The sequence below is a fragment of the Cryptotermes secundus genome, unplaced genomic scaffold (assembly GCF_002891405.2).
Source record: "Cryptotermes secundus unplaced genomic scaffold, Csec_1.0 scaffold27, whole genome shotgun sequence".
Taxonomy (NCBI): domain Eukaryota; kingdom Metazoa; phylum Arthropoda; class Insecta; order Blattodea; family Kalotermitidae; genus Cryptotermes; species Cryptotermes secundus.
In genome coordinates this window covers 1,826,050-1,844,920 of record NW_019745078.1, presented here as the reverse complement: position 1 = coordinate 1,844,920, position 18,871 = coordinate 1,826,050, and the positions used below count along the sequence as shown (strand labels likewise).

The 18,871-nt window shown below is 42.4% G+C and overlaps 1 protein-coding gene across 4 annotated transcripts in view; it reads right to left on the bottom strand.

Moving 5' to 3' along the window:
* LOC111874820 (protein PBDC1) overlaps positions 1–18,871 on the bottom strand; it is a 751,412-nt gene that overhangs the window by 46,551 nt on the left and 685,990 nt on the right. For all 4 annotated transcript variants that reach the window (XM_033755624.1, XM_033755625.1, XM_023870635.2 and 1 more), the window contains one exon: positions 10,367–10,612. In XM_033755624.1, coding sequence (XP_033611515.1) covers positions 10,367–10,435 — 69 coding nt within the window. In that variant the 5' untranslated portion in view covers positions 10,436–10,612. The remainder of the gene's footprint in view (positions 1–10,366; positions 10,613–18,871) is intronic.

The window sequence follows — 18,871 nt, the reverse complement described above, 5'->3', positions numbered from 1 at the left end:
TCGTCTCCTACATTCGCGCTACATGACCTGCCCACCTTATCCTCCTTGACTTGATCATTCTAATTATACTTGGAGAAGAGTACAAGTTATGAAGCTCCTCATTATGCAGTTTTCTCTAACCTCCTGTCACTTCATTTATCTTCGGTCCAGATATCCTCAGTCTATGTTCCTCCCTTAATGTCAGCGACCAAGTTTCACACCCATACAGAACCACAGGCAAAATTATAGTTTTGTATATTCTAATTTTTATGTTTTTGGACAACAGACGGGAAGATAAAAGATTCTGGACTGAATGGTAGCAAGCATTACCCGAGTTCAATCGCCTCTTAATTTCCTCCTGAATCAGGTTTCGATCTGTTATCGTTGTTCCCAAATATCTGAACTGTGCCACATTTTCATAATATCTATTTCCTATCTTTATGTCATGATTTTGCCCTGCATTTTGGTGACGAGACAGTAACATATACTTAGTTTTCTCTGTGTTTACTTCTAGGCCAACCTCTTTACTTGCGTCAATTAAAGTTTATGTGTTTTTCTTTATGGTATCTACATTATCACCCAGTAGATTCACATCATCGGCGGAGACCAACAGCTGCTGTGTCCCGTTTAATTTCAGTCCCACTTGGTTTCCCTGCTCCTTAGAGTTAGTTAATATTATTACTGGTTTTGTGCTGATGATAACACCAACAATCGAATATGGCGAAGTATCGGTTTGCAAAATACTTGCTTGTAATAACTTGGGCCGTGTAACGGTACATGTAATCCAAACCTGTTCTTAAGCTGTAATCCTGAGGGCGATAGTTTCCCGGCTTTATTTCTGTCCCACCACGCGACATGACACCTCCTCAGGAGACTTGCTCCCCCACCTGTGCGAGAACACAGTCCCACATTTGCAAGGGGTGAACATGTCGCCACCACCGCTTCTTATTGTACGTTCTTACTCGTTATTTGCACGGGTACGCATGGTAACGTAGTTGGTCGAAATATTATGCTGCAATCCAGAAGGTCGCGGGTTCGATTCCCGATGAGATCATTCGATTTTTCAATTGATCTAATCCTTCCAGCCTCACTATGGCCCTGGGGCCAACTCAGCCTCTAACAGAAATGAGTACCAGGGCGACTCGTAAGGCTGACAACCTTACCGCCATCTGTGAGCCGATTGTCTAAAAGACGTGGGACCCTCAACGTCTCACAACCCTATGGGCCTTCACGGCCTATTACAGGGATAGCTTTACTTAACTTAACTAAACTAACTTCATGGAGCTGAGCCCTTCTTGAGAAGGCACAAATTGTGCAGATACTTAAGAACTTCCCAATATTTTATGGAAGCGAAGTTTCATTACCGTGTTCACAAGAGCCTTCCACTGGTCCCTATTCTGAGCCAGATCAGTCCAGTCCGTATCACCCCATCCTATCTCTCTGTAATTCATTTTATTATTGTCCACCCACCTATGTCTTGATCTTCCTAGTGGTCTCTTTCCTTCTGGATTTTCCACCAACAGCGTATATGGACTCTTCTTCTTCCCATTCGTGCTACATGCTCAGCTCATCTAATCCTCCTTGACTTCAGCATTCTAATTATACTTGGAGAAGAGTACATGTTATGAAGCTCCTCATTATGCAGTTTTTCCCAATCTCCCGTCACTTCATTTTTCTTCAGTCCAAATATTCTCCTAAGCACCCTGTTCTCAAGCAACCTAGATCTATGTTCCTCCCTTAATATAAGAGACCAAGTTCCGTACCCATACAGAACCACAGGCAAAATTATGGTTTTTAGACAGCAGGCGAGAAGACAAATTGTTCTGGACTGAATGGCAGCAAGCATTACCCGAGTTCAATCTCCTGTTAATTTCGTCATGAATCAAGTTTTGGTTTGTTACTTTTCTTCCAAAATAACTGTGCCATGTTTTCAAAACATTTGCTAGCTATCTTTATGTCATGATTTTGCCCTGCATTCTGGTGATGAGACAGCAACATATACTTAGTTTTCTCCGTGTTTACTTCTAGACCAACCTCATTACTAGCGTCAAATAAAATTTCTGTGTTTTCTTTATTTTTTCTATGTTATCACCCAGTAGATTCACATCATCAGCATGAACCAGCAGCTGATATGTCCCATTTAATTTCAGTCCCATTTCAAAGTTACAACCCACTCAGTTAGTACCGATATTTATGAATATACATATTGCGCTGTGTGAGGGGGAATGCTTATGCTGAAGATAATTAGTGCAAGAAGAGAAAGAATGTAGTGCTAGGACTAGAATTTTCATACATTTTCCTATTAGGTCTATCATTTTGACAGCTCAGCACCGAACTATGAGATGGGCAGGGCACGTGTCACACATGGGGAAATGAGAATTGCCTAAAGAATATTTTTTGGAAATCCCATACCAAGAGACCACTTGGGAGATCTAAAGGAGCGTCCTACTCGTGCTCGTGTGACTCGCTATGCTCTCGAGTAATGTGGACGATATGACAAGTCAGGAGACAAGCAAATTTAAAATTTTTAATTTAAAAACTATAGCCAGTAAATTAAAATACGACTACAGCCTATACACAGTACGAGTAAATATACGGATCCTCACGCGTCGTAACCTGGCGAGCAACTGAAGTTGTGCGGACGAAGATCTCTAAGCACAAGTAAAAGCCAGACGAGTCTCCCGACGAGCACAATCCTGGCGAGCACGAGCACGAGCACGAGCACGAGTAATGTGGATGCGCCTTAAGACTCTGTGATATGTAACGTTGAAATGTGTCTTAGAGCAATAAGTTGTGGTGTCTTGAAATGGACTGGACTGAATCAGTTCAAGATCGAAGGAATTATTTACGTTTGTAACGATATTACATTAATATAATTATTTACTTCTTAGATATTATCCATCGTCTTGATTTCTAATGAAAACAGCACTACGGATAATGTTCCAAAAGTTTTTTCATTATATTAAACTTTGTGTGTGATACGAACAGAAGCATGTTCCTCCAGCATGTGAGTGACCACCAACTGCTGCAGAAAGTCACCGCGCCTTGGTGCTATTCATTTAATTACCTTAATTACCTTAGCATGGGTGTGAAATTTGGTCTCTGACATCAAGGGAGGTGTTTGAGAGATGGTGTTGAGGAGAATATTTGGTCTAGAAAAGGATGAAATAGCATTAACCTGGGGAAAACTGCATAATTAGGAGCCTCATTACTTGTACTCTTAGTCGGATATAATTAGAATGATGAAGTCAAGGAGGATGAGATGGGCAGGACATCTAGTATGCATGAGAGCGTGTGGTGGGAAAACCAGGAGGGAAGAGACTACTGAAAGATTTAGACGTAAGTGGGAGGATATTTTTTTTTTATTGCTAGTGGACTGGGACTAAGTCCCTTGTACTGCGGCCACTTCTGGCCTATTGTACCAGCCCCAGATGATAGGTGAGAGTGATTGTGGAGCAATTGGTGAAATGAAGATTGATAGAGGAAACCGAAGTACTCGGAGAAAACCTGCCCAAGCGCCACTTTGTCCATCACAAATCCCACTTGACCAGACCCGAGATCGAACCCGGGCCGCCGCGATGGGAAGCCAGCGAGTAACCGCTTGAGCTATGGGGCGGCCAAGTGGGAGGATAATATTAAAATATAGAAATAGGATGGGGCGATATGGAATGGATTATACTGACCATGGGTAGGGACCAGTGGTGGACTCTTGTGAACACGGTAACGAGCCTTCGGGTTCTATTAACTATTGGAAAATTCTTGAAAGCTGAGGGACTGTCTACTTCTGAAGGACTCAACTTTACTGAGTTAGTTAGTTAGTTATTGGAGAGGGTGGGTTTCCCCATGCACTTAAACCAGTATTGGTCCATTGTACTTCCTTCTATGATATTCTACCAGTCTCTATACCCTACCGATATTGGTGCGTACTATCAGTCCCGACCGAGCCAGCGAGTTCGGCCTCTACTGGCTTGGCGGTATCTATAATGCTTCCCCCATCTATCAGAGGCATTAGAGACTACTGTTTGGCGGGAAACGTCCTTGAATTTGGCTCAGTGACCTCCTTTGGAGATATGAGGTTCTTTTACGTGCCGTAAAGCTACGACACGGGACCCACAGCTTAAAGTCCCTCCAGGAGGACTTGTTCCCTGAATTTTTCCGCCCTTAAAAATTCCACGACCTCCGCCGGGTTTGAACCCGCGTACCACGAGTCATGAGGTGGGAACGTTACCTCTAGACTACGGAGGCCGCTTACTGAGTTAGTTACTTGAGTTATAATACTTTATAACAAATATCGCATTTCTGTGTCATGTTCACCCCTGAAAAAATGTACCACACCCTTTTCTTCTTGTCTCAATAGAGAACGTCCTCTCTCTCCCTTCTATACTCACTTTAATCCGAAGGAACGCATCGGGAATGTAAATGAGTTGGCAGTGTTCGTTGTGCTAGCAGAATCAAGCATACAATGTTCGGAGGTCCCCTCCCCATCGCAGGGGGTGGAAACAGGGATCGTGTGCAGAAAAGAAACTGGATGAAAGAACAGAATGGGAAAAGGAGGAAGGATGGAACAAAGGGTGTAGGGAGTTGATGAAAGAAGCAAAAGATATATTTTATCCTACAGCTGTAACATGATGGTACATATACATATTGAATAAGTAAACGTAAGGTCAATTTCAGGTTCTTATGCACCATTTCGATGTTTATACAGTTTTGCACGAATTTCGTTAAGAAAGCGCATGGCGTGGAGGCCATGCGTGTTCGTCGGTCTGCACATTCCAGCTCACAAACAAATTTACTGCTTTCGGCAGAGTCTGGTAGCTGTAATATTCCTTCACAGTAAATTGTTGTGTGGATTTCGGTTCAGTTCATTATTTTCCACTATAAGTTCTGGATTAGATGATTGGATTTATTGGCACTTCTTTAAAATTGCTCTCAGTTATGACAGCTCGCGACAAATGACTGCCTTAAGGTTCGGCCACACAGAGCGCTGTGCTACGAGTCTGTTCGCTATGTTCGCTACGTACGCTACGTACGCTGCGTACACTCTGCGACGCAGCTAACATAGGGAGCATAGCGTACGTAGCGTACGGAAGTCTGTGTGGCCAGTCACATTGGCAATAAAGGGAGATATAGCGTATAGCGAACATAGCATACGTAGCGCTCTGTGTGGCCGAACCTTAAGACTCGTTCCATTCCTTACTGGACTACAAGTGTCTTCCCTTCTGCGTGACTGACTCGGTTCTGATTTACGAGACGGCCACTTCTTCACCTTCCGCTGTCCGTTCGTTAGCAGTCCACAGCTGGACACGGAACTACTGAACTGCCTTCTGAATTCTTTGACGAATGAGTCTTTTTAATTCACAAATGAACTCTTTTTTATAATTTTGGGAGAACCGAATAGCGGCCACCATCTCGAACAGTTAATTGTAATTCTCACGTTGTCACAGGAATGTCTTGGTTAATATTCGTTGCAGTGGGAAAGCGTGCTAGCGAGGCGTTGCCTAGCAAATGGACTTCCACTTCTGTTCGTTGTTATTTAGGCTTTCAGATGGTGTTTACTGAGCCGTTGCCTAGCAAATGGTCATACTCTTCACAATATATAGTTTAATGGATTTAATATATAGCAGTACAGATTGTAGATGTGTTTTGTCAGAAAAAAAAAACCTTAGAGGATTTCAGTCTACCCATGCTTTTAACTTTAATGCATAGAAAAATTCTTTCACACTAAGTTTGTAGGTAGCTTATGATGCTTCCATGCAAAGTGTAACAATCCTAGCATCATAGTTTATTTGGAGTCGCCATAAAACTAAACGTTGAATATGTCTTTAGATTTCTAGTGGCCACAATGTTGTTTTAAATTATGCAAAAATTAATGTAAAATATCGACTACACATTTCTCTAGGATACGCTACCATATAATTTTTCATAATTCTGAATTAAGTGGCGTTTCTCTCACCCCGACCGCCTCTGTGATCTTGTGGTCAGAATTCCTGGCTACAGATCCAGAGGACCCGGGTTCGATTCCCGACGCTACCAGATTTCATGAGAAGTAGTGGTTGTGGAACGGAGTCCACTCAGTCTAGTGAGGATAATTGAGGAGCTGTTTCAAGAAAATAGCGGCTCCGGTCTAGAATACCGAAATTAACGGCCGTGGGGATTCCTTGCGCTGACCACGCGACACCCTCTATCCGCAAATTTGACACTAAACTTCGCCGACAAGCGACGGTCTCTCGGTCGGTATAGTTCGCTTGCGGACTACAGGTCACGGAGTTTTTTCTGTCGCCTCCATATAAGAAGTTCGTAAACCAATATGTTAGTATTTTTAATGATAGGGGATCATAACATAGCCACTGAATCAGATCGTGACCAGGCTGAATTGGAGCCTTGGATTCGTATGCTATTTCTCTATTCATTTTAATATTATCATCTCAAATGCTTCTGTCCTTAAGATAATTTCTCATTTCCTCCAAGAGTTCTATCCTTTGCATAGGCCAGTCAGCCATCCCATTCTGCTAACTTCAATCACAGAAAGTGTTAGGTAAATAATAACAAATTATGAAAAATTTTCAGGATCTGCTGTTCTCAAAGCGGTAGTTATGAAGTGTTTTGTCCTCTGTGATATAATGCTATGCAGCCCGTTGAAATTCAACCGATGTTGCGGAGGAACATTCTGCTTGCTGCATATTTCATGTGTTTTTTTTATTGCTAGTGGGGTGGGACTAAGTCCCTTGTACTGCGGCCACTTCTGGCCTATTGTACCAGCCCCAGATGATAGGTGAGGGTGAGTGTGGAGAAATTGGAGGAATGAAGATTGGCAGGGGAAACCGAAGTACTCGGATAAAACCTGCCCCAGCGCCACTTTGTCCACCACAAAACCCACTTGACCAGACCCGGGATCGAACCCGGGCCGCTTCTTGCTTGGCTTGCTCTTGAGCCATGGAAGTGGATATGTTCCTCCGAAAGATATGTTGACTCTTAGATTACATGGCGTTACATCCCACGAAATAGAACTCTTTCTGAAAATCTTTATTATGCATTTTTCTCCATTTTTCTGGTACATTCTTCTTCATGGATTCCAGTATGCTCCTCAGAAATTCACTTTCATATACGAATTGCTTTTACCATAATATTACAAACTTCCTTAAACCCCACACCGTTAGGGCCATAATCTATTGTTTTCCCGAGACAGTGCATACAGTGCTGCTTGAGGTTAGGCGTTTGCTGGAACTTAACTCAGACTATAGGCTAAATGTTAAAGACTTCTTTTACAAGTTTACTCTGTCTTAATTCCACTGGGAAATGCGGGACATTTTCCGGATACACGTGAATGGGGTAAGAAAAGTTCGAACGTCAATTGTCCGTTAAACGAGAAATATGAAGGAAGTCTGCATTCTGCTTCCCACCGTCAGCCACGGAGGGAATTTCCCCGTTGTCAAATTTGCACACAAATAAACATACACTACACCTCAATTTCGCAACTTCATCTGGCGTATGAATCTCAATTTCAGCACTTCACGTAGTGAGTGAGTGAGTGGGTTATAGAGAGGGTGAATGATCGGTGGGATAGTGCCACTGCTGGGATCATGGCTTCGAATTTGCATGCAATCGTATCTGTAAGATTATAAACAAATATTCTGTATAACAACAAGCTGCTCTTGTATACACAGAGTGCATGAAGCGAACACAAAACACAGCGCGGCCAGAACAACAGGACGACACTGAAGAGTCCTATTCGTCAAACAACAGAACCACGAGGCTGTAGACCCTCAACTTCCTTTAAAGAGCGGCAGTATAAAGAATGCGAACTAAATTGGTTCTAAATTTTAACAAAACCTTTTTCAAACCACACATGTAAACAGACTAATAGTATAATAATAATAATTTATAAATATTTTAATATATTCATGCATATCGCTGTAGTCGTTGCAGGATCGAATTTTATATTCATGACGTTATGATGATATTGTATGTACGTACTGATATTGACCAATCACGTTGTAACAGTAGTTCCGCCTGTAATGATATCCTTCTGAAGATGGTCTCTCAGACCGAAACATGTCAAGGATGAAAGATGGAAAAGAGAGAAAAAATATCGGTCACACTGGGCGGAGTTGATAATCTTTTCAAACAGTGCTAGTGTGACGGACCACGATGAACCAAATCAAGTTTAAAGCGAAAGCACAATGAGTATATTATCCATCTGCAAATTTCACATCCCAAAATAATTTACAAACTACTTTAGTGAGTGCATAATCGCTTAGTTAAAATAAATTTTCAGCCTTTTATGGAACACGAAAGCCACTCGTCCCTCTCATGAAAAACAAATTAATCCAGCTCACAACCTCAAACTCCATTTCTTCAACAACTTTAATATTATTCTTGTATCTAATTTTATCTTCGTTGCCGTCCCTTCCAATCAGATTTTCGTGGCTAAATTTCTATAAAAATATCAATGGATTTTGATAATATTTGACACAGCAGTCGATTATATTGCAACTTGCATAGCTAGGCAACTGCGCGATAAAAGCCTTTTCGTTTAAGGTCACGCAATAATAGGACGAATGTTTATAGCTCATTGCTAGGCAACAATCAGCTCGCCAATGGACTGGTGACATAGCTATCACGTGACTTGTTTTCAGTGTGGTCTGCGCCATGCAACAATAAAGGGGCTGTGTTTTCTGTGTGTGGTCCGTGCTGAGAGGACATGAGAGAATACGGGAATGGGAATTGATTTCACTTGAGTCCCGAAGTTCCAAGGGATTAGCAGTGTGACCAGAAGAAAAATTAGAAGACTTGCTCGTAGTGTGTAACAGAAATTTTAGTTACGACTAGTGAAAATCCAATAAACCGATTCACCAATCCAAACCCGCGTCTTAGTCACTGAAACACGTGATAATATAATCCGGGAGACGTATTTCATTTTGGTACAAAGAGCCCCTATTTAGGAGCTATGCTAATAAAACAAAACTGCGGTCGCCAAGACATTCAGATCAAATTAAATGCTGGCCATACGTAATACCATTAAATTCCCGGTTAAAGAACCGTGAATTTAATGGTATTACGTATGGCCAGCATTTAATTTTAAATCTAATTTTTAATCTCCAATCTAAAAGCGTAAAAATTAAAATAGAAAGTTGTAATTTGGCTTGTTATTTTGTATAGTTGTGAAACGTGGCCTCTCTTATTAAGAAAATGACACAGACTGAGGGCATTTGAGAATAGACAGTTGAGGAGAATATTTGAAACAAAATTAATGTAATATGAAGGTGGAGTAATTTGCATAATTAGGGACTTCATAATTTGTACTCCTCGACAAATATTATTAGGATGCTCAAATCAGGGGAGGATGGGTGCAAGGGACATGCAGTACTCATGAGGGAGAAGAGAAACGCTTACAAAATTCTGATACGAAAGACTGAAGCAATGAATCCACTAGGAATGTCTAGGCGTATATGGGAGGATATTAAAGAAATAGAGTTTTACGATGTGGATTGAATTCATCTGGCTCAAAGTAGGAGTCACTGGCGTCAGCGAGACAATGAACCTTTGAGTACCTTAAGAACTGGGGAAGAACTTGTCTAGTTGATCCACTAATAGCTTCTCAAAGACTTATGGACTTATGTCATTGAAGCCTGTTGAGGACTAATTATTGGCCTAATAATTTGTTACCTACGATTTACATGAAGCTTAATTTTAACTTCGTTAACCTTTTAAGAAAGAGTACCGTATTACAGACCGCCACTGTGGTCTAGTGGCCAGAGTTCCTGGCTACAGATCTAGAGGTCCCGGGTTCGATTCCCTGCGCTACAAGATTCTCTGATAAGTAGTGGGTCTGGAACGGGGTCCACTCAGCCTCATGAGGATAACCGAGAGCTATTTCAAGGAAATCGAGGCTCCTGTCTAGAAAGTCGAAATTAACGGCCGCTGGGATCCATTGCGTTGACCACGCGGCACCCTCTATCCGCTAAAGTTGGCACTAACTTCACCGACAAGCGGCGGTCGCTCGGTCGGTATAGTTCGCTTGCGGACTCAAGCCACGGAGTTCTTTTTTGTTTTGTACCGTCTTACAAGCAAATAGATCTCATGAAGCATGTATTTAGTGATCATTAATTTTCAGTTAAAGACATTTCGTGACTGGTTGAGGAATCCTTCAGCAGTTGCATGAGAGACAATTTCCCGCTCTCTTTACTTAATTTCGCCTATGAGTAACATAGCACCATTAAGACTTTACACGTCTATTCACGGTAATTCATCAATTATTTCGCTCGGACGCCATGTTTCTACTTCAGATTTAAATAAAAATTACCTCACAAAAACTGTATAAATTTCAAGTATCTTTCGAGATGCAAAACTTCGACTCTACGTTATATGGAGTTAATGCTCTCCTTACCTGAAGTACGGTACTGCAGGTGTCATTCACTGATGCGAAGTATGGAGGAGGGTTGGTTTCCTGTCGCATACTCCTTAAAACGATTTCGATGTAAATCGGCCTATTTTCTGGTTATGAGGCAAAGACGCCCCAGGCAGAACCATGTACCGGAATGATGACAGCAGCGCATCTCTGTGATGATTCTGCTACTGGATCCATGCCCCGAGTGAATGTCTGCAGGTTGTCACTGTGAACCACCGTGAAGGTCTGAAATCAGTAATAACATATCTTGTCTTATTGAATAAAGAAACTGATTGACGAAATACGCCTTGTGAACGTAAGCACACCACTGCTAAGAGAGTGTATATTTTTTCCAAAATCTTTCCTTCATATCCCGTTACGTATTGCAACAAGACTGGAAACGGTTTACATCATATACGAACATATGGGAGGAGTCTGTTTGAGGTTTAATACTTGTAACAGACGTGCTGGGGGCAAAGCGGCTAGGACGTGAATCTGACCACTCACCTCCGTCTAATGCAGAGGTCAAGAACGGTAGTTGTACCTCCACTCCCCATACGTCTTCATGGTGTGGTGCTTAATTAATTAAGGACGGGGACAGCTTCCGCTTTCACTTCACATAAGCGTTCTTTATTGCGTCTGATAACATAATAGAACTGATAAAGACATATTTGCAAGTAAACTAGCAGGCTACAGGGCGGATGGCCAGAACTCGATTCTTGTTAAGGGCGTTGCCACTTTTCTGTATGTTGCAGCGTTTAGAAACACGGCAGGTAAGATGAAATGATAGAAGAGAAGTTGAAAGGAGAAGTCATGGGATAATTGAGAGAAGCTTTATTGTAGGGGGGTGGGGTGAAAATAAGCATAATTTTTATAAGGAGGTTCCTAGGCTTTACCCATTCATTCTTCTGATAAGACCAGTATGAAAGCGAAGACATTAGAATGATTAGAAATAGTTAACAGGAGGAAATGGCTGCAGAATTTTGATTTTCATTCCTATACCCCAACGCACAGAAAGTTTAGAAGCGTGAATCTGAAGAAGGCCAGGAATTCTTGTAGCTCGCGTGCTTAGGCGCGAGGGTAATTTTAACGTTCAACTTTCTCGTGCAAAGTGATTGCTGTAAGAACATTTACTATGCGATGCATACAAGATATGTGTTTTGTGCATAATATATGGCACAGCAGACATTTCCATGTCTGTGTGATGAGAGTGACCCTCCAACACTTTCTTAAGAAATGAGGCCGTAAAAAATATAGAGTCCGTCGTAAATACTGCAGTTTTACTCTGCCTAAGAGTTTACGGCACTTGGTACTGGTCGTTAAAAAGAACAACGACATAAAGGACCGAATTAATGTGTTGGTGTACAGTCATTCACAAGATAATGCACTCTGATAGGTAAAGGTAAATTTGTTCTGTGCTCAATTAGTTAAGCACCACTCCATGAAGACACATGGGAGGGAGTGAAAGTTATGCTCCAATATTCTTCACCTCGGTACTAGATGAAGGTGAGTGGTCAGCTTTACCCCCTGTACCCATTGGACAGGAGACAGGGTTGGCCCCAGAACCGGTCTGGACACTTTGGAGAAGAGAAAGATCTCTTACCCCTACTGGGAATAAAACTTCGGCCGTCCAAACCGTAGCCTACCTTACATCGACTGAGCTATCCCAGATCCTCAGTGTACTCTGATACTTATTTTAAGAAGTCACTCAGTAACTGCCGAATTATATAACTCCATAGAACAAAATCTTTCAAAAGAAACTGGTGAGCTCTCAGCCTATCAGGAATTTCTCAGACTTATGTAAAACCGGCGACAGCCTCTGTCGTCTAGTGGTCAGAGTTCCTGGCTACAGAGCCAGAGGTCCCGGGTTCGATTCCCGGCGCTACCAGATTTTCTGAGAATTAGTGGGCCTGGAACGGGGTCCACTCAACCTCGTGAGGATAATTGAGGAGCTACATGAATGGAACAGTAGCGGCCTCGGTCTAGGAAGCGGAGATTAACGGCCTTGGGGATCCGTTGAGCTGACCATGTGACACCCTCTATCCGCAAAAGTTGGTACTCGCCGACAAGATGCGGTCGCTCGGTCGGTATAGAACGCTTGCGGACTACAGGCCACGGAGTTTTATGTAAAACCGGGAAGTTTTTTTACTGTGTTTACAACAGCCCGTCTACTGCGACGACCAATTTGATATTTCGCAACATCCTGGTTACCCTGCTTGCGGTGATGGGTTCTTAAGACCTTTCCGAGGCTCCAGACTGGAGGCCTTTCTGCATACTGCTGTCGTCTCCAGCGTCTAGTAGGGGACGCCTTATCGCGGTGAAGTAAATTAATTGAGTTTTCTTTGAGAAGAAGATGACTGTAGTTCAGCTGGCGGTTTAGGGAACTAAGAGGCTTATCATCTTGTCCATTAGCTGCATGTAGAATATTGGTGGGTAAGCTAGAAAGAAAGAGGCCACTAGGAAAACCAAGTTGTAGGTGGGTGAACAATATTAATCTGAATCTTAGAGAGAAAGGATGAAGTTGTATGCATTGGTTTAATCTCTCTCAGGATAGGCACCAGTGGAGGGCTCTTGCGAATACGGTAATGGACCTTCTGGTTCCATAAAATGCTGGGAAATTCTTGAGTAGGTGCATAATTGGCGACTTCTCAACAAGGCTCAGCTCTATGAGTAAGTAAATATATACCCTTCCAATCTAATGCTCCATTTGCACATCTCAATAAAATTCGTCAACAGTATAAATTACGAAATTTTTCGTCGCGAAATCTTTTTTTTCTTCCCCCCCCCCCTTGGCACTACAGCCCCAGTGGGCCTAGGCCTACCTCCACGAACTTCTCCGTTCACTTCGGTTTTTCTAGATCTTACACATTCGGTAGGACTCCTTGGGCGGGTGATCAGCTCGTCGCAAGGCCTCTACCTGTACACAAACAAAGAAAATCGCACACACACAAACTAAACATCCATGCCCTGAGTGGGATTCGAACCCACGATCCCGGTTTCCAAGCGAGTGAAGACAGTACATGCCTTAGAACGCTCGGCTACCGTGACCGGCCCGTGAAATCTTGCTGAGCCTCGATAAATATTTTTATGTTTATGAAGATTATGCAAGGCAAAGCGCTGAACCCCTTTGCCTGTTTGCTGTTCTCTTAATTATCCAGAAATATTTGTAATGATAGGAATAATGAGCCACAGTCTAATACAGAAGTTAATTCTTTTCCATATTTCTTTTCGTGCTTGGAAATTTCTTCAACGAGTTGCGTCTGTTTTCTTGGCCATATTTGAAATATGGGTATTAATAATACATCTTCCGGCCGCACTAGGCCCTGGGGTTTACTCAGCCTCTAACAGAAATGTTTATCAGGCATTAATTAAATGATTTTCCTGGGGAGTGAAGCGCGGCCGGCGCGTAAGGCTGACAACCTTACCGCCATCTCTGAGCCGATTGTCAAGGTAATGTTGGACCCTTAACGTCTCACAACCCTACGGGCCTTCACGGGCTGTTACAAGGATAGCTTTACTTTTACTTTACACTACCAGACTGTCTGTGTATCCTCTTTCATCACCCCAACTGCGCTGACCATCTTAATAATACGATGTTCAGAAAATTGTCTCTCGTTTGTAAATCTTATAAATCTTAGGTATAAAGATTCATCCACTAATACCTTCTGATGAATTGTTTAGTAATTTTGACGGGATTGTACAGTGGAGTCGACAGACCCTAAGCAACACACACGTTGAAATGAAGACGTAACCCCGACTTTTACTACTTTCACAAGAAAAGATTAAATCTTTAAAAGTCAAATCTTGGAACTTTATGTATGTTTAATAAGTTATTTTATTTAAAAATTCATCGTATGGGCTTGTTTTAGGTATCCTGAGGGAAATAGTACAATGAAGTTGAAGCATAAACAACGAAAACACACTTTTTTCAACATTTACTAAACATATAACTTAAAATCATACAACATCAATGCTTGAACAGGTACATATACGTTACGTCTAATATTAATATGTGCAGATTCGCCGTGCGATTGAAATGTAACAAAATTAGATGGGGGACAGAACTAGTATGGTGATGGTTGTTTAGGATTGGCCCGTCAACACCAAACATCCCAAGAACGCTATTTACCTTGTATTTTGTTGTGCCAACCTCCGTTACATAAATACAATACAATACATAAATTTAATCTGAGATATGAAAACTACGACGTCAATAATTAAAGTTAGAGAAGCGAATAGGTGTTACTACAATTGCCTTATTTATAGGTTGGAATGTTTACACTCTGTGGCCTCTTTTCTTCATTTTAAAAAGTTTATATCTCCTTAAATTTAGAAAATTTAGGTTGCTTTTTTTTAATGGTTTTGTCCCTCAGCCATACCATAAGTCTGTGGGTTACCCAGCCTGTTAACAAAAGTGTGATTGGCGGAAGTGGTTATAAATAAGCCAACCTTTCTTGCAGAGCGAGAAAATCGCTGAGACAGATCCCAATGTTTTTTTTCGTGGATTAACTCTCTTCCGTGCTCAGTTAACAAATTTTTATGTGTTATTTTCACCAAATACACAAAGAGAACCGAGCCGGGATAGTGTAGTCAGTATAGCGACTGGATACGGGCTGGACGACCGAGGGGTTGGAGTTCGTGTCCCGGTAGGGTCAAGAATTTTCATTTCTCCATGTCGTCCAGACTGGCTCTGGGATCCACCCAACCTCCTATCCAAAGGGTAACGGGGGCTGTTTCCCCAGGGTAGAGCGGCCGGTGCCTGAAGCTGACCACTCACCTCCAGCTAGTGTTGAGGACAAGAAAATGTGGATCTATACATCCACTCCCCCAGACGACTTCATGGTGTAGTGCTTATTTTGTTACGCACAGGGACAACTTTACCAGTTACCTTATATAAAGAGAACACATATTCAGGCCAACTTATGAACCAGTTCACAAATTTTTATTACTTCTGGTAGGAAGGAGTCTACACAAAGCTATGTGCGAATTCAAACGGTCTTCTGTACGTGTATATCAAATTGTACTCTCTCCCTCACAGAGCTGAGTCCTTCTTGAGAAGCCTCCAATTTTGCACCTACTCAAGAACTTCCCAGCATTTTATGAAACCCGAAGGTTCATTACCATATTCGTAATAGCCCTCCACTGGTCCCTATCCTGAGCCAGATCAATCTAATTCGTGCCATCCCATCCTAGCTCCCTAAGATTCTTTTTAATATTGTCCACCCACCTACATCTTGGTCTTCCTAGTGGTCTCTTGAACATGAAAGTAACGTTGAACTTACGAGATCGGCACATCATATAGTACAGATGCACGCGACGTGGAAGTTCCGTTTGATGAGCCATAGGTAACGGCTGTTTGAACAAATTCCTACATAATATAGTACATGCTAGGTAAACATATGGGGAGGAAAACACTTGTTACTGTAATGGGCGTAGTTTCACATTACAGCTTAACTTTCCAACGGTGGCTTTTTAAACACACCAGACAGATATAAATGAAGGAAAATGAGGAATACTGAATCTCAGAGTTCTAATGTGGGAAAGCTTTACAGCCTTGAAGGTGCGTAAAGAAACCGGGGTTGCTCGGCTGGTATAACGGCGGGCTTGATGGCAGAGATTCGCTCTCCGACAGGGAAGAAATTCTTCTCCACAACGTCCAGACCGGTTGTGAGGCACAATTAGCCTCCTGACCAGTAGGCAGCGGGTGTTGTTTCCCCGGGGTAATGCGGCCGCGGCGTTAAGCTAACCACTCACATCAATTTAATGCCTATATACAATGTGTTGGCGCTATACTTTCACTCACCTATACACATTTATTGCTTGGTACTTAATAAATTAAGCGCTGGGACAACTTTGCTTTTATCTTTTTTATACCCTTCCAGTATAATACAAGGAAGTGGGCCGGTCACGGTCACTGTCTTCGCTGGCTAGGAAGCCGGGATCATGAGGCATGGATGTTTAGTATGTGTCTGCGTTTATTCTGTGTTTGTGTTGTCCTGTGTTTAGGTAGCGGCCTTGCGTCGAGCTGATCACCCGTCCAAGGAGTTCTACCGTCTGTAAATGATCAAGAAACTGAGAATCAGCCCTGTGCTCCAAAGTGGTGGCAAGAGGAGGGGGGAAAACAGTGAACTGGCCGTGTACGAATGCGGGTTCTTCCTGTGGCTGAGAGGCAGATGTCTAAATAGTGTATACCTGTACACGTGACACTTGTGAGGAATCATACCCTTAGCAGGGTGACAAGCCGGAGAAGTATGTGCATTAGCAAGGGGAGGCCATTGTGATGGATACCCCATCAGAGACAGTGTGGGACTGGGGGACTTCAGCCGGTTATGTCTCTCGAAGAACCGTCTCCAACTGAAAGCTTCTAATTTCGCACTTGTAGCCATGACGTAATCATATCTCTGTACGTAACGATATTGCGATTATGAGAACACAGTGCGCCGATACACCACTGCATACATTCAAACAAACAAAATCGAATAAACTCCGTGGCCTGTAGTCCGCAAGCGAAATATACCGACCGAGCGACCGCTGATTGTCGGTGAAGTTAGTGCCAACTTTTGTGTCGCGTGGTCAGCGCAACGAATGACCCACGGCCGTTAATCGCAGTTTTCTAGACCGGAGCCGCTATTTCCTTAAAATAGCTCCTCAATTATCTCCACGAGGCTGAGTGAACCCCGTTCCAATCTTCTTCTTCTTCTTCTTCATGCTCGACAGCTTCATTTCTTGAACGCTTTGGCCTGCTCAAGAACTTCCTTCCAACTACTTCTGTCCTGTGTGCAAGTTATCTAGTTATAAATTCCTAAATTCTTTAGGTCTTCCCTTACGTCATCTTTCCATCTTATCTTAGGTCGGCCTCTCTTTCTTATGGCGTGTGGCTGCCAGTCATATATTCTTTTAACGTTGGTCCAGCCTCCATCCTTGAGATGTGTCCAAGCCAACTTATTGTTTGGGCATTGGTGAAGTTAACTGTGTTCCTTCCTTTTATTAGAGTATCCAGTTCGTCATTCGTTTTAACTCTCCAGGAGCCATCGCGGTGTTCCAAAACCACTACTTCTCAGGAAATCTGGTAGAGCTGGGAATAGAAGCAGGGACCTCTGGATCTGTAGCCAGGAACTCTGACCACTAGACAACAGAAGCGTTCACATTGCTCGCACATAACGCCAATTCTGCCGGTAAGGGGTTCTAACAGGAATAGTCTTTCTGTCGCCAGCGTTAATGACATTCGTCAACGATGGTTATTTAGAACAGATTCTTGCAACCTATATTTTATACTTTTTAAATAGTGGATCTTATGACTTTATGACAGTGTTGTAAGCACGCGGGTTCTTAATGATGTGTATATTCGTTGTCATCAGAGTAATTTGGAATATATCAGCGTAATTTGACTAATTTAATATGGTTTATTCTCATGATAAAGAATATATTTTAAGGGACATTGCCACAAGATTGTTTTATTCTTAAACGACAGTATTTCATCTTCAAGGACCATTCACATCTGTAATATTCTTCTTCTTGCTGTCTGTTTTCAGCTCAATTTTGTTATTTCAAATATTCCAGTTTTTTTTCGGAACTATGTACTTATTTCAAATCGTAAATTGTTTATACTGCCCCTATTCATTTCGCTTGAATTCTGCGTTTCATATGATTACCTCAGCATTCTCCCTCAAGCCATGATTTATGTAGATTTAACTAGTGATTTCCTAGATTACCATTGCCATCAGCTTCTTAACGTCTCTCTGGAACCAGTGCATGAGGAAAGGTAAAAAAAAAGGGCGGATGGAAACTTAACCCCGTAACAGGCCGTGGAGACCCTTAGGTTTGTGAGGTGTCGAGGCTGCCAGATTTTCTAGATAATCGGCTCATAGATGGCGGTGAGGATGTCAGCCTTACGCGTCTGCCGCCCTTTACCCCCAGGAAGATTCCTGGTTCTCAATTCTGTTAGAGGCTGAGTCGGCCCCGGTGCCATAGTGCGGCTGGAAGGATTAGGTCAATTGAAAAATCCAGTGTCCTCATCGGGAATCGAACCCGCGACCTTCCGGCTTGTGGCATAGTGCCTCAACCAACTACGCTACAGAGTGCCCTGTATGGGAAAAACAGTGACAAATATAAATGAAACTCATAATGAAATTATAATAATTTCTGGAAATGATTCTATCTTTGGATTCGAAAAATATATCACCCCATAAGATTTACAGAATTCTGAATACGTGGACGTGTCACAGAATTGTATCAGTTGTTTTGTATTGGAGTGAAAAGGTTTGCTCTGTGGGATGAACGTAAATTGCAAATGTTTGAAACTGAAATGCTTATAAAAATACCTGACCCTAAAAAGAATGAAATGCCGGTCACGGTAGCCGAGTTGTCTAAGGCATGTACTGTCTTCGCTCGCTTGGAAACCGGGATCGTGGGTTCGAATCCCACTCAGGGCATGGATGTTTAGTTTGTGTGTGCGCGTTTTTCTGTGTTTGTGTACAGGTAGAGGCCTTGCGACGAGCTGATCAC